The sequence below is a fragment of the Apium graveolens genome, chromosome 9 (assembly GCF_009905375.1).
Source record: "Apium graveolens cultivar Ventura chromosome 9, ASM990537v1, whole genome shotgun sequence".
In the NCBI taxonomy this organism is placed as follows: domain Eukaryota; kingdom Viridiplantae; phylum Streptophyta; class Magnoliopsida; order Apiales; family Apiaceae; genus Apium; species Apium graveolens.
Genome location: NC_133655.1, coordinates 254,535,624 through 254,556,696, shown reverse-complemented (window position 1 = coordinate 254,556,696; position 21,073 = coordinate 254,535,624). Strand labels below are relative to the sequence as shown.

The window sequence follows — 21,073 nt, the reverse complement described above, 5'->3', positions numbered from 1 at the left end:
AAGACAAAGCCCAGCTGACATCATCCTACCTTATGTGTCAAACTCTCATTTAAGCTCATCAAATCATATGTGTAAAACTTTTATTGATTTTGGTGATGTTATCTTCCACTATCAATTCTCTTCTCATTTAATTTATGTTAAATCTCTCTCTCTCTCTTTCATTTATTATCTCCACTAATTGTCTCACTTATTCATTTCTCATTCTCTTTTTTTCTCATTTTTTTATATTCTTAAGTTAATAACTTTTAATAGTTTCAATTTCTTCACTAATATTATCTTATTCAAAATTAATTTTAGTCACACAATAAAAAGTTGATAATCAATATTTGTAATTTGGGTAATGTCATTTTTTAAGTTTTTATGTTTATATTTTATTATATTCTGATTAATATGTAATAAAAATATTGTATTAATATATATTATTCAAATTAGGCTATTTTAAAATAACTTTTAAAAAACAATTGTAATATAACCGGGTATCGGCCCTGGAACTAATCTAATACTAAAATAAAGTACAGACATCATCCTATTTTATGTGTCAAATTCTCCTTTAAGCGCTTACATCATCAAATACTATGTGTCAAACTCTTATTAATTTTGATCATGTAATATTCCACTAACAATTTCTTCCTCGTTTAATTCATCTCCAATATATATTATTTAAATTAGTTTATTTAAAATAACTTTTAAAAAACAATTATAATATAACCGTATATTGGCCCGGGAACTAACTAAAATAAAGTACAACTGACATTACATCATCAAATCCTATGTATCAAAATCTTATTAATTTTGCTGTCATCTTCCAGTAACAATTCCATCATTTAATTTATCTCCAATCTCTCTTGGTTTTCATTTATTATCCCCACTAATTCTTTCTCTTACCCATTTCTCATTTCTCTTTTACCCATTTCTCATTTTTATATTCTTAAATTAATAACTTTTAATAGTTTCATTTTTTTCACTAATTTTATCTTATTCAAAATTAATTTTAGTTACACGAATATTAATTATTTTATTTTTTGTATTTAATAAAATGTTAATAATCAATATTTGTAGTTTGGGTAATGTCATTTCTTAAGTTTTTATATTTATATTTTATTCTATTTTCATTCAGATGTAATAAAAATATTGTATTAATATATAATATTCAAATTAAGCTTATTTCAAAATAACCTTTTAAAAAACAATTATAATATAGTAAACCAAATATTGCAGAGCTTAGTTACAATTAAAGAAAAAATATAGGCAGGGGGGAAATACTAGGAACTGATGGCAGCCTAATATACAAAGAACGATTACAAAAACATACCATACTCTACAGTCTACATCTCTGTCTATCTAGGATTTGCCTTTATGAACATATACAGAAGTCAGAAGGGTGACTGAAAAAGCTATTCCCACCCCATATATAATTGCAAGAAAAGAAAGGAAAGAAACAACGCAAAATCAAATTACATGGAGACTCACAAAGAATTGACCGGTATTCTTGGTGAGGGAGGCTCCAAGTCGGAAGAATTTAAATAACTGACAGATCTTTCAAGCTCACTTTCAAAATCCAGCAAAGGTCTTAGCATTCTCTCCACTTCGCTGCTTTGTAAATTTAATTCTTCAACGATCATTGATAGTGCAGACTTGCAAGAGGACTCGTCCGGGAATGCCAGGGTCCACCTCCCATCAACTAAAGCTCTTGATTTAGTTTTTCCCTGACAAGTAAAATTCACAGCATCCCTGTAGGGAAAATTTGTTGGACGGATTCGAAGGTGTAGCCATCTTGAATGCTTATCATCTACTTTGGGCTGAAAAGAAGAAGACGGTAAACTAACAATATTAATAAATGACAGTGCTTATTACTAACAAGAAAGAATGATGTGAGACCAGTTAACAGTTTTGGACTTCTGCATGCAGTATGCTTACCTAATTTATCGCAATTTTATTAGACATCAATTTTTTTTTGTAAAACAGGGGAAGTTCCAAATTGTTAATAGTCATGACTGCAACGTTAAACTTAAATCACTAAAATGTCGTACAGAATGTAGTACAGGAAGTAATTTCCATAATTTATGCGAAGCAAGTATTGATAATATGTCATTTGGAATGGTGTGGTCATATAATAGATTCTAAGACCTCAAATCTGACAGAGTCACTTCACGTGTCCAGATAAGGCTAAAACCATAATATACCAAGAAAAAATATCTAAAAATTGGCCAATACTCGATTATATCTTGGAGACCCAATGTAACCCATAAGCTACACATTCAAATTGGAGTCTAAAGTTGTAAGATTAGAGAGTAGCCTCCCAAATAATAACCACACTTACATTGCATCCAGCCAAAGGTGCAGCAATGCGAACCACCCCACGATGTACTTTAGAGGTTAATTCTTCTGCAAGAACCACCCAGCCGGAGCTTCCCAGCGAGATTGCTAAAAAGGAAAAATGGCGCTCTTTACCTCTCTCAAAAGCAATTTTACATGGAACGGCATCAACTGAAGATGGAAAACAACATCAAAATATAACAAGTTCATTAATCCCTAATAACAATATTTTCTCCAAAAGACAACTCCAGATTTCTTCAATTATAGATTCAATGTATAACCTGGAATATCTAGCACTCATGGAATGAAAATATCAAGTGAAAAGGGGAAAATTGGACCAAGATATAGCAGATCAAGTATGAGGCATACCAAGACTTAACTCGGCACTTGGTTTTGGACCAATTTTATCTACCCCTGCAGTTTTTGCTCTGCACTTCTCTGGGAAGTCAATTGGGGGGTTCATTGGAGGTTGGTCAGGCAAAGGTCTGCCAACTGAGAAAATACAAAGTTGATGAAAAAGGACAAACACCTGATGGAAAGAAAACAAAGGGATCAGATTAAAAGATAGCAAAAAAATCAACTATCAACCAATGCTCTAACATATGAATGTTGAGGTTCACTCATGCTCCAAATATATGTATTGTAATAGTTGACTTGCAAACAACCTTCACCAATTCACACATTCTTTCACCAGAAGCAAGAGATGAATCACTCTGATCTGACAGAACAACAGATTTCATTACATGAAAGTTGGAACAGCGATATGGGTGTATTGATCTTAATTAACAATTGATAAGTGATAGTAAGAACTAATTATACTATGAGATTTACAAATGTAATAAAATGCTGTTACCTTCAGCAGAGAGCTTGTGTTGCGGAAGGAGTATGCATTTGAGCTCTTTACGAGGGGATGAAGCCTCAATTGCTACAAAATAACATTTTATCACTACGTCACAAGCCAAATTTGGAAAGAGAAACATGTATTCAATTTACAAAAGAATACCTCTTTTGCACTTTCTCCATTCATCACAGAAGACTGCTATAAGTAGATCAGGCCAGGATCCCCTACATTCTTTGATGAGGCGATTACTGCACTTCATATATGAATCCTACGCATGAGAAACTAGCACGTCATTACATAATGCTTATAGTGTAATTTCGCAATTTCAATTTAAAATTATTTACTTTTAGTATATTAAGATGGTCGTTGGTGAACTCGGTCTCCCTATAAGGAAGCAACTGTCGTAGAAGCCAGCCACCATCCCACAGTGTTTCTGCAGAGATATCTGATCGACAGAAAAGACTGACCAATGCATCGAAAACCTTCAACAGCATTTACAAAATAGTATTTTACACACTCGAGAACAAAAAAGAAATGGATGTCATACGAACTCTTCTAGGCTTTATCCAATGAATGCATACTTGCAAGTTGCAACACATACTAAAGCATAAGTTGGTAAAAATACTTCCTTCTTAAAATCACTATGCAAGTATAGGTATGATTACTTCGTACTTCGTACTGCAAGCTCTTCCTTTTTGAAACTAAAATCATACAAATAATCAGAAGACAGAGTAATAAGAAGAAAGATTATTTGCGGTTCCGTCATTCCCCAGTCCAATCCCACACGCATCTGTCCTTTAGGTATATAAATCTTCAATTATATTCATTTATATGATTTATAAATTCCCATGATATTGTTTTCTATTTAAATGTTGATAAAACGCACAACTGTTTTGAACATACAAGGTTTCGTACTTAATTTGTATTTGCGGTTTCTCCCGAAGAAGTCACGTATTAACATGTCAGTAGTGCAGTGTTGATTATCATCGACTTGATTTTTGAAAGAACTTCCACATACGAGTGAAATTGTTCGAGATCAATATCTATGTCTATGTATAAATAAGTACATCCCTAAGTTAAATAATTATGCTAGAGTATTATTATATGCCGCAAATGACTTAACACACACATATGCATGTCCAAAGATCATTAGGACCATATACACTCGCACAATAAGTATGTTTTGGGAAAGCATAAATCTATATAAATCATTTTCTGCGGAAAGAACCACACTGCAAAAAATAATAAACCGGGAGATTTACTTGAAAATTATGTACACGAGGGCTTTCCCTAACTTCTGGGCAGGAGCATGACACTCCATACTGATTCTGCACAAAGAAATGAACTGAATATATTACAGAAGTACTGCAGGAGGATGTATTTATTGCAACTACAAAAAAAGGAAAATTATGCTAAAAAATCGGAGAAGTCACTTTCTGAATCAAACAAAATTTACTTTGGGTCATGGAGAACATTACCCATAGAGGACAACAAATTTCATATTTACTTCGGGTCATTAAAAACATAACACCATACAGGCCAGCAAATATCATGCACACAATGCATACATAAACCTGAAGCCATCGCTCGCATATTTAAGAGCTGGACATTCGGGATGATCACCATAAATTTGATATTATAAAAGCCAGAGTCTTAACTTGTCTTTCTGTGATGAGACTTCTACTTGAGGATTAATCTTTAAAGAGACAGATTAAATACTCGTGGAACTAATGTGCAGACTTGCAAATATCAAGGGAGAAAAACAAATATATCCTAGCAGCAAGTAGACGAGGAGAGCTAGAGAGAATATGACAGTAAAAGGAAACATATTACCTTTAGTCTATCTATGTAGCTAGTAAGTTCATCTCCACACCCCTCTTTAGTTAAGCCTTCTGCAGAAAAGAGTTGTTCTTCTCCAGATCCTTCACCAACCAGAGCTTGCTGTGAATGGTTAACAAAACTATTAGCACAGAAATCCACGCAATTTCTAAATCTGGAGTGCTATAAATATATTCCAGATGAGCTACAGTGCCTGCTAACCGTGACAAGGGGATAACACAATGTATGACAGATCTGAAAGTCATTTAAGGCTAACTAAATGACACTATGACCAACAAAAAACTGGCAGCAAACTTATGGAAATAATGATGTAATGACTTGGGAGACTATGATAAGAAAAGGTTGTAAAGGACAATAACAAATGCAAACAATTCATTAGCCATGCAACCTCAATTTACCAAGAGGAGACAATATTCTTATCTCCACAGTCCACACAGTATGGTTAGACTTTTGCCCAACACAAAAACTAAATCATGTTACTTATTCAGGATTAAAAGGTATAACTTTTGTAAAGAAACACAACAATTAGGATTTATATGACCATATACCAACAATAGCTTCTTTTGCTTCTTGCGCTCGGGAAGAATTCCAAGTGCATCTAGCATTGATTCATCAAGTTCTGCATATCAGAAATGAGAAAACTCCAAGAAAAAAAAAGTTTTAAGGATATGACATAAGCTGCAGAGGCACAGTAATACAACCTTTTGTCTGTAAAAGTGTAGCCATAATATTTATAGAACCCATGACTTGAACATCGTCCCCGTTGGTAATATAAGAAAGCAGAGCATCCCTGCAAACTTGCAAGGTCATTTTGAGCATAATACTTGCCCTAATTAAAATACAGCAGTTACTTGTTTTTTGCATAATTTGCTACAGAAGATATATAAAACAACTACTGAACTATATCCGTGTAAATGTTTTTCAAGGAAAAAGTGGTTTATATATAAGATCAGCACTCGGTAGACAATGTGTACTCTTAATAACCGGGTAAAATGAATTACTATGGAAATGGGGTTTCAGTTCTCAATTAAAAGTACCTTTGGTTTCATCTTTCACGCAATATATTTTGAATATTTTAGTTTCCATTCCTTGCGATTCAAAACCATTAATAACTTTGGTTCAGATAAGGGTGGGATCTGTTCGATTGGGTTATGCAGTTTAATCTGATATGTGATCACCCCTGCTAAAGTTACTATATTGAAAAAAATAAAGTATATGGTCATGTTTGATATTAAGATCGATTAATCTATACTATACTATAATAACCGGAATGGGGTATAATTTGGTTCAACGGTTATTCCCTATTTTGGTTATTAAAAAAATAAATAAATAGTGTTATATATCCGCTAAACTACTAAATTATTAAACTACTGCACAAATATTCTACTTATCCTACCACAACTTATCCTATTATTAAAAAAAAATAGTGTTATATATCCGCTAAACTACTAAATTGTTAAACTACTAGATATAATATACTTATTCTACTAAACTACGATCATAGGCTATTCTATTATTTTTTTATAAATTTATTATTATTATATATATTTATATAAATATTTTAAAATTATAATATAATAGGCTAAATAAAAATTTTAAATATTAACGGGAACCGTGCATCACACGGGATTTAAGCTAGTATTAACAATAATGAAACAAGGTTGTATTTTATTTGAATTTTTTTAATCTTGGCCAGTGCCTCGCACCGAGTTACATGTTAGTAACTTTAACAAAGACACTCCAATATGCACATAATAAGAGATCAATTCACAGTTCAAAAATTATAAGCTTAGGTCTAAGTCTAAAACACTAACGAGGCTGCAGTGACGATTTACTTACGTCTGTGTGTTGTGATACACAAGAATGATATAAAATGGATGGTATGAGCTCCGAAACTGCTCACTGGTTCGGATAGGGACCAAGGGACAGATCTGCTATATTGAAACAAAAGATGAAGAACTACTCTAAAGTTTAGTATTGTTTCAGTGACATGTCTGCATCTGTTCTAAAAACTTTGTCACCGAAACACTGTTGTTATAACATAAATAATTATAAATTATTACTACAAGATTTTTTTTCTAGTATAAACACAATATCAGAGTAAAAATATTTAATAGTGTAAGCCTGAGACAGTAATGTTTTTATAAAATATTAAAGATCCTGCTGCCTATCGCATTTACAAAAGGATACCGCTTGCCTACTCTGCAATCCATCTGTCTGACTTTATTTTCCCTTATTTCTGTGGGTTGATGGAGTTGGTTTAGAACAGTATAAAGCATCCACAAAATATGAGGTTACTTGTTTTTTTCTGGCAAGTTTGGTCTATCTCTTAATTTATCTACAAAATACTCCCTCTGTCCCTTTTTAGTCGTTACATTTCTATTTTTATCTGTCAAATTGACTAATTTTTGACCAAATATCAAAAATTACTCTTATATTAATTTAAAAAACTGAAAATTATATGTTAAAGTAAATTTAATGTACTTTCCAATGATACATTTTTTTTAATTATAAAATATTAATAAACTTCAGTCAAACTTTAGTCAATTTGACTGGTCAAAACTCAAATGTGACAACTAAAAAGGGGCGGAGGGAGTATAGCCAAAGGGAAGTACTGCAAAAAAATTCACAAGGTAAATCAGGGGAAGGAAATGATTATTGCAAGTTACCTTAACGCGAGATGTGATTCCGTATTATCATGTAATGAGACATCTCTTATACTTTTTCGTAGACAAACAGTTGAGTTCTGAGTAAGTCGTAAGCTTCCAAAGTCCAACTCCAGATCATTAACACCGCTGGATGCCACTTGGCTTTCATGAGAAAAACATACAAAACATGTGTAGCCATTAGGCCTAGCTTCAGAACTTGGAGTAAAGGCTTTCATGTGACAGAAAAGGGCAGCAGCAACAGTGTTGGCCAGATCTTTCATCTTAACAATGCGCAAAATGCAACAAAGTACGTAAACAGAAGCCACAGCATCAAACATTGTTCCCTGGGCAAAATAATACAAGGTTCGACAAAATATTCATGAACGCTAAGGAAGTAACTAATTATGCCCAAAAACAGGTGTGTTATATATTAAAATTTTGATAAGTAAGAAACTGGTACGAGGAATATTACATGGACAAGTTCCCTCCTCAGAGAAGGAAGAAGGTAAGGAAATATCAAAAGCTTCAATAAGTTGTCTGTAATCAACCTCCCGACATCAGGAATCCCCGCAGATATCACATCACTAAAATAGTAGAGATTATCTTCAATGTCATCAACAGCAGAGAGAATTTTGGAGGTTGTTTCAGAACTCTTGTTACTGTCATATGTACCAAATTAACAATCCTCAGACACTATTTAATATTACTTACGTTAAATTAATCATGCAGAGCTAGAAGTTGGTGTTCGTACTTTGTGGCATTTGCAACCAATTTATTCAAGCTTATGCACTGATCCCGGAAAAATCCAACTAAGTTCAAAAAATAATCTGCACGGGGCTTGCTGGAAACATATTTATTTACAAATTCATCTCCAACTGAAAGCCATGAACAGATTTAGCAAGATTAAACTTTGATTGATGCATATAATAGAGCCGGTGAAAATTGCCCCTAATGATCTCACCATGATAAACATTTAGCGTCAAAGCACGTACAGCAGTACAGACCATGCTCTCTTCATGAAAAGCAAACCGTATCGCTTCTTCATAAAGAGGAAAGGCAACAACTTCATCCTATATGCGGAAGCAGTGAGATAGTATCTTATGAAGAAAACTTATACAGATTGAGGGATGTGCACGCATATGAAACACGCCAACTATATAATGACTTTCTTCGGTGAAGATAGTCAACAAAAAGCACATGTTTTCCTTTGTATAAGTGAAACAAAAGAAGACAGCGACAAAGCAAATCATTTATGTAGGTGGAAAGACTTACATTTTGTATCTTGATGAGTAGGGAGATTGTATTCTTGTTCAACTTTCCACTTATTGCTCTTTAAGTGACAATCATGTATTACAAGCACCACACTCAGTACAAGATTAAAAAAACAAATAAAATGCAAAAGTTTTTTGAAAACAGATAAATACAAACCTCAAAAAAGATATGTAGTAAGACACCAGCTCTTCACTCCGGAAGTCAAACTTATAAGTTATGAGGTAGTTAATATACTCATTACTGAACATATAATCTGCACAGTGAGTTTAAGCAGAATACATTTAATGCATTAGCATCAGTATATTCTATAACCAAATTTGCAGAACACGAACATAAGCAAGAAAATCTCACATATGGAGTGTTCACTTTTCAGATTTTGAATCATTATGCTCACTGTTTGCAATAACTGAAGTGAAATAATCACAGTTCTACTCAATCTTAGTACACGCACAAACTCCTCCATGACTTGCTTCTCCATAAAAAACCTGTCAAGTGAATCAGAATGCCATCGATTCATTTAACACATTTAAGTAAATGGATTATAGATATAGCAAGGGAACTAAGGATTCCTACTCGAAGAAGCTGGAGTCATGTTGGTCGCCATATGTTATTAGCTCCGCAATTGATCTCAGTGCCTCAATTACAAAATCCTTTGACAAAGATAGAAGTGAGAAATTCAAGTGATGAACAGTTACACATTAAGAATTATACCATAGACAACATCATATGCAAAAACTTCTCATTTACCTTATTCACCTTGTTAATAACTTGAATCTTCATCAGCTGATCAGTTAGATACCTGAACCAAGAAAATTTATTTTACTATAAATAATGAGGGAAGCTAAAACTCTGAATCAATCAACGATCAACGCAAACTTAGGCACCTGCAGCACTAGGAAGCCTATTATGGTGGGCAGGACTATTCACCTAACAAATTGGCAGACTACTAAACAACAAGAAGCTACATGAAAAGTGGAATTGACCTGGCTTTTAAATCCACTGCTTCTCTAAAAGTATCAATATATATTTAAGATTCATTCATACAATTGACAACAAATTTCTAGTAATGCTGCCCTGAAGGTTAGGGAATTATCTGTAAATAACCTTTAGACAAATTGAGAATTATAGGGCACAATCACATTTATAAAAATATACTAATTCGATAAATTAAAAACCTTTTTACAAATACACTGATAGTTGCTTAAAATAGTATTATAAAAGTAACTACAATTTGCACAACTAAAACATAAGAGATTTAACTAAACCCGTGTTCCAATCTTAAAAATACAATTTGTCTTCATTTGGCAAAAAAAGCATGGTTGTCATGTCGACAAGTCAACCAGAGTCGATAACGTCCAGCTTGTCTGACTAGTTGACAAATTAATAATAATTAATTAAAATAAATAAATATGATGATACATGTCTTATATATGTAGTTTCCCATAACAAATGTCTAACATTCCCATACGCATGTACATCAATAAAAAAATAAAAAATTCCCCACCCATGCACACACATAAATAAGCCCACCATACAAATATATAAACAGATTTTACTGCATGTATATTCAGTTTTAATAAATTTATACATGCATTAACACACCACACAAAGATATATAAGCTGAGATTAGCATGTTGAGATGTTGAGTAGATTTTTAGATTTTATTTTATTTTAAATTTGATTGAATTTTGCACTAATCGATCGACTAGTCGACAATTCGCAAGTCGAACTCTCCAGTCAACTTTCTCAAACCGACTAGCGACTAGTCGAGCTCCATGACAACAATGGAAAAAAGAACCACCTTGCAATTGATGATCAACACAAATTTATGCTCCTGCAATACAGTTGGAAGCCTATTACGGTGACTCGGTGAGCAAGGATATTCACCTTTTCAACAAATTTATGCTCCTGCAGTACACTAGGAAGCCTATTACAGTGAAGAGGGATATTCACCTTGCCAAATTCCAACTGGCAGACTACTAAACAACAAGAAGCTATATGAAAAAAGTGGAATTGAACTGCTTCTATATCCACTAATTTTCTAAAAAAGTCACTAAACACTAAATAGGTTTAAGGATTTATTTGGAAAGACACAATTTTTTTTTTAAAAAGTACGCCATAAATCAATTTCTCTTATATACAAATATGTTTTTAACTTTTTGACTCAATTTATAAAAAAAAAACTTGAATCATTATAATTTTATCTGTATTACATACAACACTGTAATTAGCTAGATAATATAGTAGAAATTTGCTATGACAATTGGAAATTAACTTAAGAAGTTAAATAAAAGCGCCTGAGAGGGATAGTTGCTTAAAGTTGCAAAATGACAAGTCAGCGTAAAAAGTGGTCGACTTAAGCAGCTCTAACACTACAATATGGTCTCATAAAAATCGCAAAAGTACTAGATATTTAAGCCTAACAAAGTGCGTATTTAATAATAACTAAATGTACATACATACCCTACCTAGTTGAACAATTGTTTATATTTAACCTAAACAAAAAGACATCCTATTCGATAATAAAAAAAAATGTAATCAGTTAACTAAAGCATTCAGGTACGGAAACTCGATAATCATGTCCAAGGACGTACGATTTCGCAAAGATGTGAGTTGTTTCTACATTTTTTTGTCTGTTGCATCAAATAATTTGTGAGCTCACTAATATTGAGTTCCTAACAGAAAACCTAATTTGATAAATAAGTGACATTAAAGTAAAAACATAGATTTCTTTAAAAAAGAAAAGAAAAGCAGTACCTGAGTTCATCTAACGAGAATCGATCACGAGGTTTCCAGAAAGAAAACCACATGATTATATGTTTGTGTAAATATTCTTGTTCAATTGAGCAGCAGCAGTATAAAAAAACATATTGAACGGCTTCAATTAAGAAGCCCTTCAACTTGGCGATCTTCAATTTTCAATGTAACAGAGCTTTTGCACAACAAAGAACATCAATTGCTAGATATTCAGTTTGTGTATAATATGGATATAATATGTAAGTATATGTTTATAGTAAGTGTTTGGGGGAGAGAGGGAGGGAGAGAGAGAGAGATTGTGAGTTGGAGGGTGACTGGTTGGGAAACAAGAAGTTGTGTGTATCTGTTTCTGTTTTCACCGACGATAAATTGTTGTTAAGATCGGGGAGAGTTTATTAACGGTGTCTAGCTTTGTTTGTTTCGTATCCTATTCGGTTTTGTATATAAATTTGGGCTTTTATATAACGGTTATTAACGGCCTGTAGTGTAGGCCACTGGGCTTTGTTTATAATTGAAATCCAATGGACCTGTACAACGGATTTTTTGTTTTTTAAGACAATTTTCAGTACCAAACAATCAAGGCGACGAAGCATATTTTCTAATTGTTAGGTTTTGGATTATATTTGTAAGTTTACTCGCTTTTGTTAAATCTGCACGTCTCTTTAGTAAATATTTTTGATGAAGATATTGTTGTGTTAGATTATACAGTACAAGATTTGTGTGAAAAAAATTGTCTTCTGAGGGTACATAATATGTTTGATGAGTTGTCTAAAAGAAATATTGATTCTTTAAGTTGTTTTGGAGACTAACACTGTTGTGGAGCAAGCTGATTCTTCACTTTGAGATGAAGCACGTTGAAAGTGAACATTTAAATTTGTTAATGCACCGTAAAAGTTGTTCAAGGGGAAACTTGGTTGTGCCTATGAATGTGTCTGGCATTTTAAAGAGCCATGCCCAGCCCCCTTAATTTAGTTTTTAATACAATTGAAGATAATTGATTCTTATAATCCTCCTTTTAAATAGTTTGCTAATAGCCGATGGATCGTAATTCATGCTAGCAGATCTCACAAAAAATCTCATTCAAAAGTGGGATCATCTTCAGGCCAGATGATATTTTTATGAATTTAGGCTTATTGGGAAGTTCCCGTGGGTGCTTTTTCCTATCCTTGAAGAACGTATAAGCTTCAACAAAGTTGTTGCTTAGGAAATATAGAAAACCTCTCATGAACCAAAAGTATGTTTTGTACATTTTCTTGCTACTTTCTTTTTAGCTTCCATTCGAACTGCCAAGCTGATTTCATACTTGTTTCAAATTTCCAAACAGGGCAATGCCTTAGGCAAACAACTAATGTGCCTTAAAGAATTTGTCAAGTGCATTAAAAACCATCAGCTTGAGGTTGGATTACCTTCTAAAACATGTGTTCAAAACAGTGAGTCGGATGTGTTCTAGCTGTATTTCCATATTCAAGAGATTGATAGCCCGAGCATAGGTAGTAAATATGTTTTTTCAGGTTGCAGAATCAGTGTGCTCACACCACTTTCTCTTTGCCATTTAAAGGCTAATTACAATGGATAATTGATTTAGGAACAATGGTGAAGCATCAAACAGGCTTGGGCTAAACATCCCGATGCAAACGTGGAAATCTACTGAAGAAAAGATAAAAGTGAGATTTCTTGTGCTCAAAACCTTTTTTACCTATCTTTTTTCATATATACTATGCAAAATGTCAATATCCGGTGTCACCATTTCATATTATATGGTTGGTCATGCATGATACGTTATATAGATGATCATAGGATGATAGAACTCGGGGGTGCTCTTTTTCTTGCATTCACCGAGCTTGCACTTATATTTTCTGGTCTCAACTATGTAAACACCTTAGTCAAAGCAGTTCAAAAAAGAAGTAACGATAGTTGTAGCCAGTGACAATAACTTGAATTTCGACACTACCTGTGTTTCTCAGTACCTGTCGTTTCAGAAATCAATCACCTCCTGTTATTTTATGTTGTTGCTCTTGTTTGAACATTCAGTTAAATATATATTCTTATCCCTGCCCTCATTAAGTTCATAGTTTCAAATGACGATCAAGTCTTATATTACTTTATATGATATATCCATTCTTGATATTAGAGTTTAATTCTACTCATCATACATATTTTAACTTTTTTTTAATATTTTAACTTTATCGCTCATTATTCTAGTTAATATGTTGGTGGATATTAGGCTTTGCATAGATTATTATATTATTATTGAAATGTTCATAAATAAATAAATTTATACCTCTTATATTAAATACAATATAAGCATAGTAGAAATTCCTTCACTTTGCAGTATACTACCTTGCCTGGTTAGTTCACAAAAAAAGGGCCTTAATACCTGGTGATTCAGTTAACATTTGATTGGTAAGTAGCAACTTCATCATACATCTCAACCCCTGCGATTTTGCAAATTAAGAACGAGCCCGTGCCTCGCACGGGCTTTTGACCTAGTTATGGTATGAATAATTGCTTTAACTCTTTTATTTTCTGTGGATTGTTTTCTTTAATTCCCTTTTTTTTTTAAAAATAGTACTAAGCATTATCTATTTATCTCCCTGCTTCTAGCAATTACATGCTGTTCTTGTATTATTGTTATTAAGTTCTTTTAACAGAATTGGGTACCTGACAAACACTTGGTAATTCTGTGGTAAAAAGGTGCCTTCACCCATCAATTTATATTATAGAATCTTTAACATTTTAAGTAGTGTAAGACCAAGGCTAGTTGTGGTATTTACTAAAAATGGAGCTGCCCGTGAAAGTCTTTTTGATTCTGTCTTCTCCTGCTTATTTGTAGACGTACACACAATTGTTAAATTCAGATTTTTTTATGTTATTGTATTTTAATTAGTGTCTTGTGTCCTAATATTAGTTTTTTCCTTCGACAAAGATTAAAGGCTCCACATTAGATGTCTATTATAATTCTTCATGCTCTTATTTGCAATTCAGGAATGCCGTGCAGAGTTTTGTGACCAGACATTCATGTTGGGGTCTAATCAAATTTACTTATTTGATCTCTTTGATGGTGTTTAGTTAGCAAATTCTATTTGCAGAGGTAAGTAGTTAAAATTTAGAGTTAATTGCACTTTGCACCCCCAACTTTGATGAAAAAACAAATGTGTATCAGAAGTTTGGGAAAATCAGATTACACCCCTTAACTTATATTTTAGCAATCATTATGCACCCCTTTTCATAATTTCACTATATTGAACAAGGGTAAAATCGAAATTTAGCAAAATAATAAGTAATTAAATTTTATATCTTTTGAATAATGTTAAAAATTGAATTTTGATACAAAATTGTAAGTTTTGAATTTTTATATGATAATAGTAATTTCAGTTTTGATTTTCATTTTATAGTATTAATGTTAATATTTTGTAATCCTACAAAATATAATTTTAACAATTAATTTTGATTATAAAATTAAATTTAATTAGGTAGAGTAATAAAATTTTGAAATTGATATTGTAAAAATGAAAATCCAATGTAAAATTAATAGTGTTACTTGAAAATTAAAAATTTATTATTTAATAGTTGATATAAAAAATATATATAATTTTTAATATTATTTGAACAAAATAAACTTTTATTTTGATTAAGTATATTGCTGAATTTCCAGTTTTACCCCTACCTAATTCAACAAAATTCTGAAAAGGGGTGCATAATGAATCCGAAAGTTGAAATGTAGGGGTGCAAACTGAATTTCCCAAAGTTCTGGTACAAATTTGTTTTTGAAACAAAGTAATAGGGTGCAAAGTGCATTTAACCCTAAAATTTATACCTGAAGTTTCTTATGCTCTACAATCCAATTAGGTGACATTTGTACTTTAACCCGTAGGACTGTGAGTCTCTTTCAACTTCACTGAATAAAAATGGAAAAATAAAGTTTTAATCCACAAAAATGTTTATTGTCCATAGTGAGGGACACGGAGAGAAGTTTTAGGTTGCTTGTAGGCTTGAGTTTTTACTAATTGATCATGCACGTGACTGGATTATCTTCCGTGTTACTAATAATTACCTAATTAAAATACATACAAAAGCTATCAAAGTGTCAAGTTTTTTTTAGTGATTGAGTTATCTACTAGATGCATATTGTTAAGATGTAAGAATTAATTAGTAGTAACGTAATATATGCATTAGGTCAAAGTATTGTTGCAATTTATGTTTGTTATTTAATTTAAGGAGACTGGTTACTCCCCGTCTGTCATCTAATCTATCAGACATATATACACTGCAACATATAACTCTCTTATCTTTCTCTTTTTTCTTATTTCTCATTTATACATCAAAATTCAATTTTAAAAACTTATCAAATATAATTATTGCATTATAACTGAGAAGCTGCCATCAAAGTAAATACAGGAAGTCACCTTGAAAGTTGTTGAAAGTTGCAGAAATTGAGCATATGAACTTGAAGAATACAAAAGGTATGTTCATTATGATGTGAATTGTTAGAGCTAAATGTGAGGTACAATTATAGATACTACAATAAATAAGGATAGATCTCTAACTAACCGTTCTTCCTAAAGTTTTCTTGAACGAACGAAATAACTCTATCCGTCGATTCTCTGATTTCCACTTTTGTAAGGACTACTATCTTCCCTCAGTTGCATACTGTTGTTGCTGCATCCTTCACTCTAGACTTATAGTTCTGTTAACCTGTTGTCTTCTTGATTGAGTTGATTTCCATCTGTAGCACATATAATATCGGTTCTAACTTGTAAGTACAGGCACAGCCGCACAGTTGATGTTCTGCTATATCCATAAATTGATCCAACTGCTTTAAAATAATTTACATATCTAAATATATGTATATATATATCGATGTCTATAATGGAAAGTTTACATACGAACACTTTGGGGCACCATATGGGCAGCCATGTCGATATATCATCATGGAGCTTCACTAGCGCCACGGCTCACCGCAATGGCCAAATAACCTTAAATGAAGGATTAAACAATTGAAGTAAAATATCATGATGATGCTTGAAGCAAGCACAAATTATCCTGTGGAGCCTTCTTGTTAAATCTTTAGTACAAATCATTATGTTGTTTCTGTTCTAGCGAGTCTTGTGCATATAAGATTTTAGCGTGGCTAAAAGTTTGTGGCTTTCTTAATCTGTCATCTCTGTTTTTGGAATTGACTTTATGAGGTGCTTTCACTTTCAATGTTTCCGTACTCTTGGTGTATAGTTCTGCAACCTCCTGATGAGCATAGATGTCGAGTGTTGAATAGCTACTGTAGACTGCAATTACAGTCTCAAAGATCAAGTCATGGTAGGTTAACTTTCCATAGTCCGGTTGAACCTCCGGGCATGTAGCTGAGTTGGTGAGAACGCTGGTTATTGACCAAAGCATTCAAGGTTTTCCCGGGGGAGTGGGGAACTTTTCCGCACTCCAGGTGCCACCAGTGTGGTCTTGCCGCTCAGTGAGTCCGATTTGCATGTCACGGCATGAGGCGGTCTGGCGTGATATTGGTTGTGCTGTCCGGAAAATATCAATAGTCCGCTTGACTATGATTCTCAACTTTGTAATTTCTGAGAAATGGTTTGCTTGCTTCAGGTTTTCAAATAACCAGTTGGCCGCAATGATGCTGCAATGACAGTGCAAGCAAGCTCCTGTTGGTTTTAGGAATCAGTGGAATAACTATCATTTGTCATGGCATGATGGTGAAATTCTTAGTAATTTTCTGACAGCAGACTTCAATCTGGTCTTTTAAGATAGCTGAGGAATGGTCTCTTTCCAACAGGTATGAACTTTACAAGATAACCAAGTGGCCAAGATAAAGCTGCAATGGCAATACAAGCGCCCCATTGCCCCCAATTCAATCTCTCCGTGTCTGCAAATTTCTTGAGGAATTCTACCATCACAACCTGAAGAATGATTGTTACTGCAATGATCCCTAAAAACAGATGGTTTTTAAGTATTCCTGCAAAGACGTTCTTCTTTTCCAATTTCCTTGCATTGAATTCATTAAAGACTTGGCAAAGTACAAAAGTGTTGAAGATCAGAGTGTTCTTGACCGTCTCGTTCACATCAAATATTGACTTGCCCTTGAACTGCAAAGTCAGGAGGATTGTTATTTGGTATATAGCTTGTGCTAATAGGTTTCTCCACATGATATTTGTTATGAGAGGTTCAGTCCGACCCACGGGTGGATTGTGCATTAGCTCATTTGTAGGCCGCTCAGTAGCAAGTGCTAACGCACCTAGTGTGTCCATAATGAGGTTCACCCACAGCAGTTGGACTGTCGTTAGGGGAACTTCACCAGCAGAAACTGATGCAACAAAGTTAATGACAAGAGCTGCAACATTTACAGTGAGTTGAAATTGAATAAATTTCTGGATATTGTTGTATACACATCGCCCCCACCTCAAAACAGTGGCCACCGAGGCGAAATCATCATCTAGTATAACGATATCGGAGCTTTCTTTGGCTACCTCTGTGCCTTGAATTCCCATGGAAAGTCCAATATCAGCTTCTTTTAAGGCTGGTGCATCATTTGTTCCATCTCCTGTGACAGCAACCACATGTCCTTTCTGTTTCAAGCATTGTACCATCAGAAGCTTGTCGAATGGAGACGACCTTGCCATAACACGTATATAGTCGACTTTCTTCATTCTCTCCTCAGGTGTGTAGTTACGGAACTCGATGCCTTCTACCACTTCCCCACTACTAACTTGCTGGTCAGGCCCAAGTATTCCGCACTCCGTTGCAATAGCTTTTGCTGTGAAAACATTGTCTCCAGTGATCATCTTGATATCGACCCCAGCAGATCTGCATGTTTGAATGGCATGTTTAGCTCCAGGTCTGCATGGATCCTTTAGACCAACAATTCCTAGCAAGGTTAACCCATCTTCTTTTAGCTTTATCTTGCTTGTCCCTTCGTCGTGTTGCATGTCTTCCTCCTGTATTTTTTTATGAGCAAAAGCAATGCAGCGGAGGCTACTTGCTGCCATTCCTTCGATTATCTTCTCAAACTGTGTTCTTTCATATTCACTTATTAACTTTACAACTCCATTGCTCTGATAATAATGTGAACACATTGCTAGGACCATCTCAGCAGCTCCTTTCCAGTGTACATGAATGGTGTTATCAGCTTTCTTACTGGCCATAACACCACTCCGTTTCTTCTCTGAATTAAATGTTTCTATATGAATAATAGTAGAGTTTTGCTTCAATTCTTCCATATCCATGCCCAATTTCAGGACAGCCCAAGAGAGAATTGCCTTTTCAGTTGGACTGCCAGAATACTCCGGTATACTTCCCGAAACTGGTTTGTAAACGCTTCCTGTGGTGTTTAAACCAACTCCTTGGTGAAATAACTCAGCAACTTCTGGTGAAATTGCATCAGAATAATCTTCTCCCATGTTTTCTTGTCCAAGCCAAAACTTTGTTACTTTCATTTGATTCATTGTCAATGTGCCTGTTTTGTCAGTGCAAATAACTGTGGCCGAGCCCATAGTTTCACAAGCTGATAGCTTCCTGACCATTGCCTGATCAGCCATCATTCTTTTCATGGAGTATGCTAGCGTGAGTGTAACTGCCAATGGAAGCCCTTCAGGAATTGCTACCACTACTATAGTGACTGCAGCAGATACAATACGTAAAACAGAATTAATTATGTCATTTACTTCGGTTTTGCTACCATTATATTCCCGTTTCCCATCATCATCTTCCGTATTTCCTGTAAAGTAACGAGCCAACATAACTGTCAGTACAAGAAAAGCAACAACAAGGCCGACCTTCCCAATAGATGATGTCAATTTGTCAAGTCGAGCTTGTAATGGTGTCTGTTCCTTGGAATCATGGTTTATTGAGCTCATCATCTCGCCCCAAGCAGTATGCCTCCCAACTGATATCACTAGCATACGAGCATACCCATCTGCCACTTTGGAACCTGAAATCAGGAATGGGTTTTGCACATGGTCCACTTCTACATGGTCGCTCTCTCCTGTCATGCTTGATTCGTCTACTTGTAGAGAATGTCCGTTCAAGAACAATCCATCTGCAGGTATTTGATCTCCAATTCCCAAGAGCACAACATCTCCAACTACAATGTCGAAGATGGATATCTTTTGCCTCCTTCCACCTCTCATAACATCTAAAATAATGTTATCACTTATTTTTGATAATTTTTGAAATTGTCTCTCTTGTCTGAAGTTACTAGCAGCTGATACAGCAACTACAAGAAAGACTGCAACAAATATACTACCTCCCTCATACCAACCTTCCTTCAAACCATCTTCTCTGATGCCGAACGCAAGAGAAAGAGCAGCACATACCAGCAAGATGAGAATGGTTGTGTCTTTAAAAGCCTCTACAATATGGAAAAGTAGCCCTTTCGGTGGTGGCTTCTGATAAGTATTTGGACCAAATGTGTTGCGTCGTTGGCTAACATCTTGTTCATTGCCTTGGATTCCATTTTCAGGATCAGTTTGAAGAGCACTGGTTAAGCCCTCAACATCCCCTACTCTGCGAAGCTCTTCCAAATCTTTGTTTTTCATCATTTCGTTAAGCTTTATTTTGTCTATGGCTTCAAAGCCAGGATATCCATGCGGATTTTCTGTTTTATCAGCATGCTTACCATCCTGCTCATCTTTGACATTGGGTTCAATGTGGAGAACAGTGTAAGAAGGGGTGGCTATAATTTCTGGAATGGGATGATAATCTGTTTTCTTCGGAACCAACTCTCTGGCTACGGAGAGCATGCCCCTCGAGAAATAAATGGCTACAAACGCAACTCGCCATCTTTTTTGTGCTTTGGTAAGTGTTTGGGTGCTTATGTTAAGTATAAGAGTGGAATAGTCTCTAGGTAAAATGACTGTGCTCACCATTTTCTCAATTTCAAAAAAAAATCAGTGTATAAACAACAATGTTGTATTCAAATTCTGCCTCAGAAAGGATTGAACTTCTTTAAATCTATATGAACTTAGCAATATTTATAGTGTTACAAGTCGGCTGAAGAAGTTTCACAGCAATTTCCCGCTACATTTTCAGAGCATTAATCAAGTACTACCATTTTGTACGTAAAGAGTAATTCATTTTTCTATACTTTGTTGAACAGGTCTAATCTGTTAGTGATATTTTTATTAAGCACAGTGGAAGACTTGCAAATTGCAACAAAAATTCTTCCTTCATTTTTCCTCTAAAACTTTTGCTTTGCGTCTCAATTGTGCAACACATGGAGACTTATTAAATATCAACGAAGTTTACCTCTTTACACACGTGGTAAAAATTTAAATTTACTCCAAAAACTATTGTATTTTATTTAGTTCCTAGTGTTATTACATTCTTAATTTCAAAATTATGATTTGGGTAAAATATATCACATATGTTTAATTGGTACAAGATATTTTGGATT

At 34.1% G+C, this 21,073-nt stretch overlaps 2 protein-coding genes across 5 annotated transcripts; both read right to left on the bottom strand.

Moving 5' to 3' along the window:
- Window positions 1-1,247: 1,247 nt before the first annotated feature.
- Window positions 1,248-12,092, bottom strand: LOC141683197 (protein TRANSPARENT TESTA 9-like). 4 transcript variants are annotated; one of them, XM_074487887.1, is made up of 21 exons: window positions 11,674-12,092; window positions 9,664-9,715; window positions 9,490-9,566; window positions 9,268-9,401; window positions 9,073-9,169; window positions 8,917-8,974; window positions 8,606-8,714; window positions 8,396-8,519; window positions 8,117-8,303; window positions 7,666-7,988; window positions 5,698-5,786; window positions 5,545-5,594; window positions 4,991-5,098; window positions 4,420-4,485; window positions 3,502-3,639; window positions 3,320-3,425; window positions 3,170-3,241; window positions 2,982-3,034; window positions 2,686-2,845; window positions 2,321-2,487; window positions 1,248-1,799 (listed from the first exon to the last, which is right to left on the bottom strand). In XM_074487887.1, the coding sequence occupies exons 1-21, from the start codon at window positions 11,724-11,726 to the stop codon at window positions 1,467-1,469; spliced, it is 2,556 nt and encodes an 851-aa protein (XP_074343988.1). In that variant the 5' UTR covers window positions 11,727-12,092; the 3' UTR covers window positions 1,248-1,466. The 4 variants fall into 4 exon arrangements, with proteins under 4 accessions (XP_074343988.1, XP_074343987.1, XP_074343989.1 ...); XM_074487886.1 differs by having other exon boundaries at window positions 5,545-5,615; window positions 11,674-12,091; XM_074487888.1 differs by lacking the exon at window positions 11,674-12,092 and adding an exon at window positions 10,718-10,735 and having other exon boundaries at window positions 5,545-5,615.
- A 4,408-nt stretch (window positions 12,093-16,500) lies between these two features.
- Window positions 16,501-20,859, bottom strand: LOC141683196 (calcium-transporting ATPase 12, plasma membrane-type). The gene has a single exon (XM_074487885.1). The coding sequence runs from the start codon at window positions 20,544-20,546 to the stop codon at window positions 17,412-17,414; it is 3,135 nt and encodes a 1,044-aa protein (XP_074343986.1). The 5' UTR covers window positions 20,547-20,859; the 3' UTR covers window positions 16,501-17,411.
- Between the last annotated feature and the right edge of the window lie 214 nt (window positions 20,860-21,073).

Coding starts and splice junctions, on each gene's coding strand:
- LOC141683197 (XM_074487886.1), bottom strand. CDS start 11,726: ATGTGGTTTTCTTTCTGGAAACCTCGTGATCGATTCTCGTTAGATGAA. Junction 5,616..5,697: donor TACACTTTTACAGACAAAAG/GTTGTATTACTG, acceptor TCTGATATGCAG/AACTTGATGAATCAATGCTA. Junction 5,099..5,544: donor AGCAAAAGAAGCTATTGTTG/GTATATGGTCAT, acceptor AACCATTCACAG/CAAGCTCTGGTTGGTGAAGG.
- LOC141683196 (XM_074487885.1), bottom strand. CDS start 20,546: ATGGTGAGCACAGTCATTTTACCTAGAGACTATTCCACTCTTATACTT.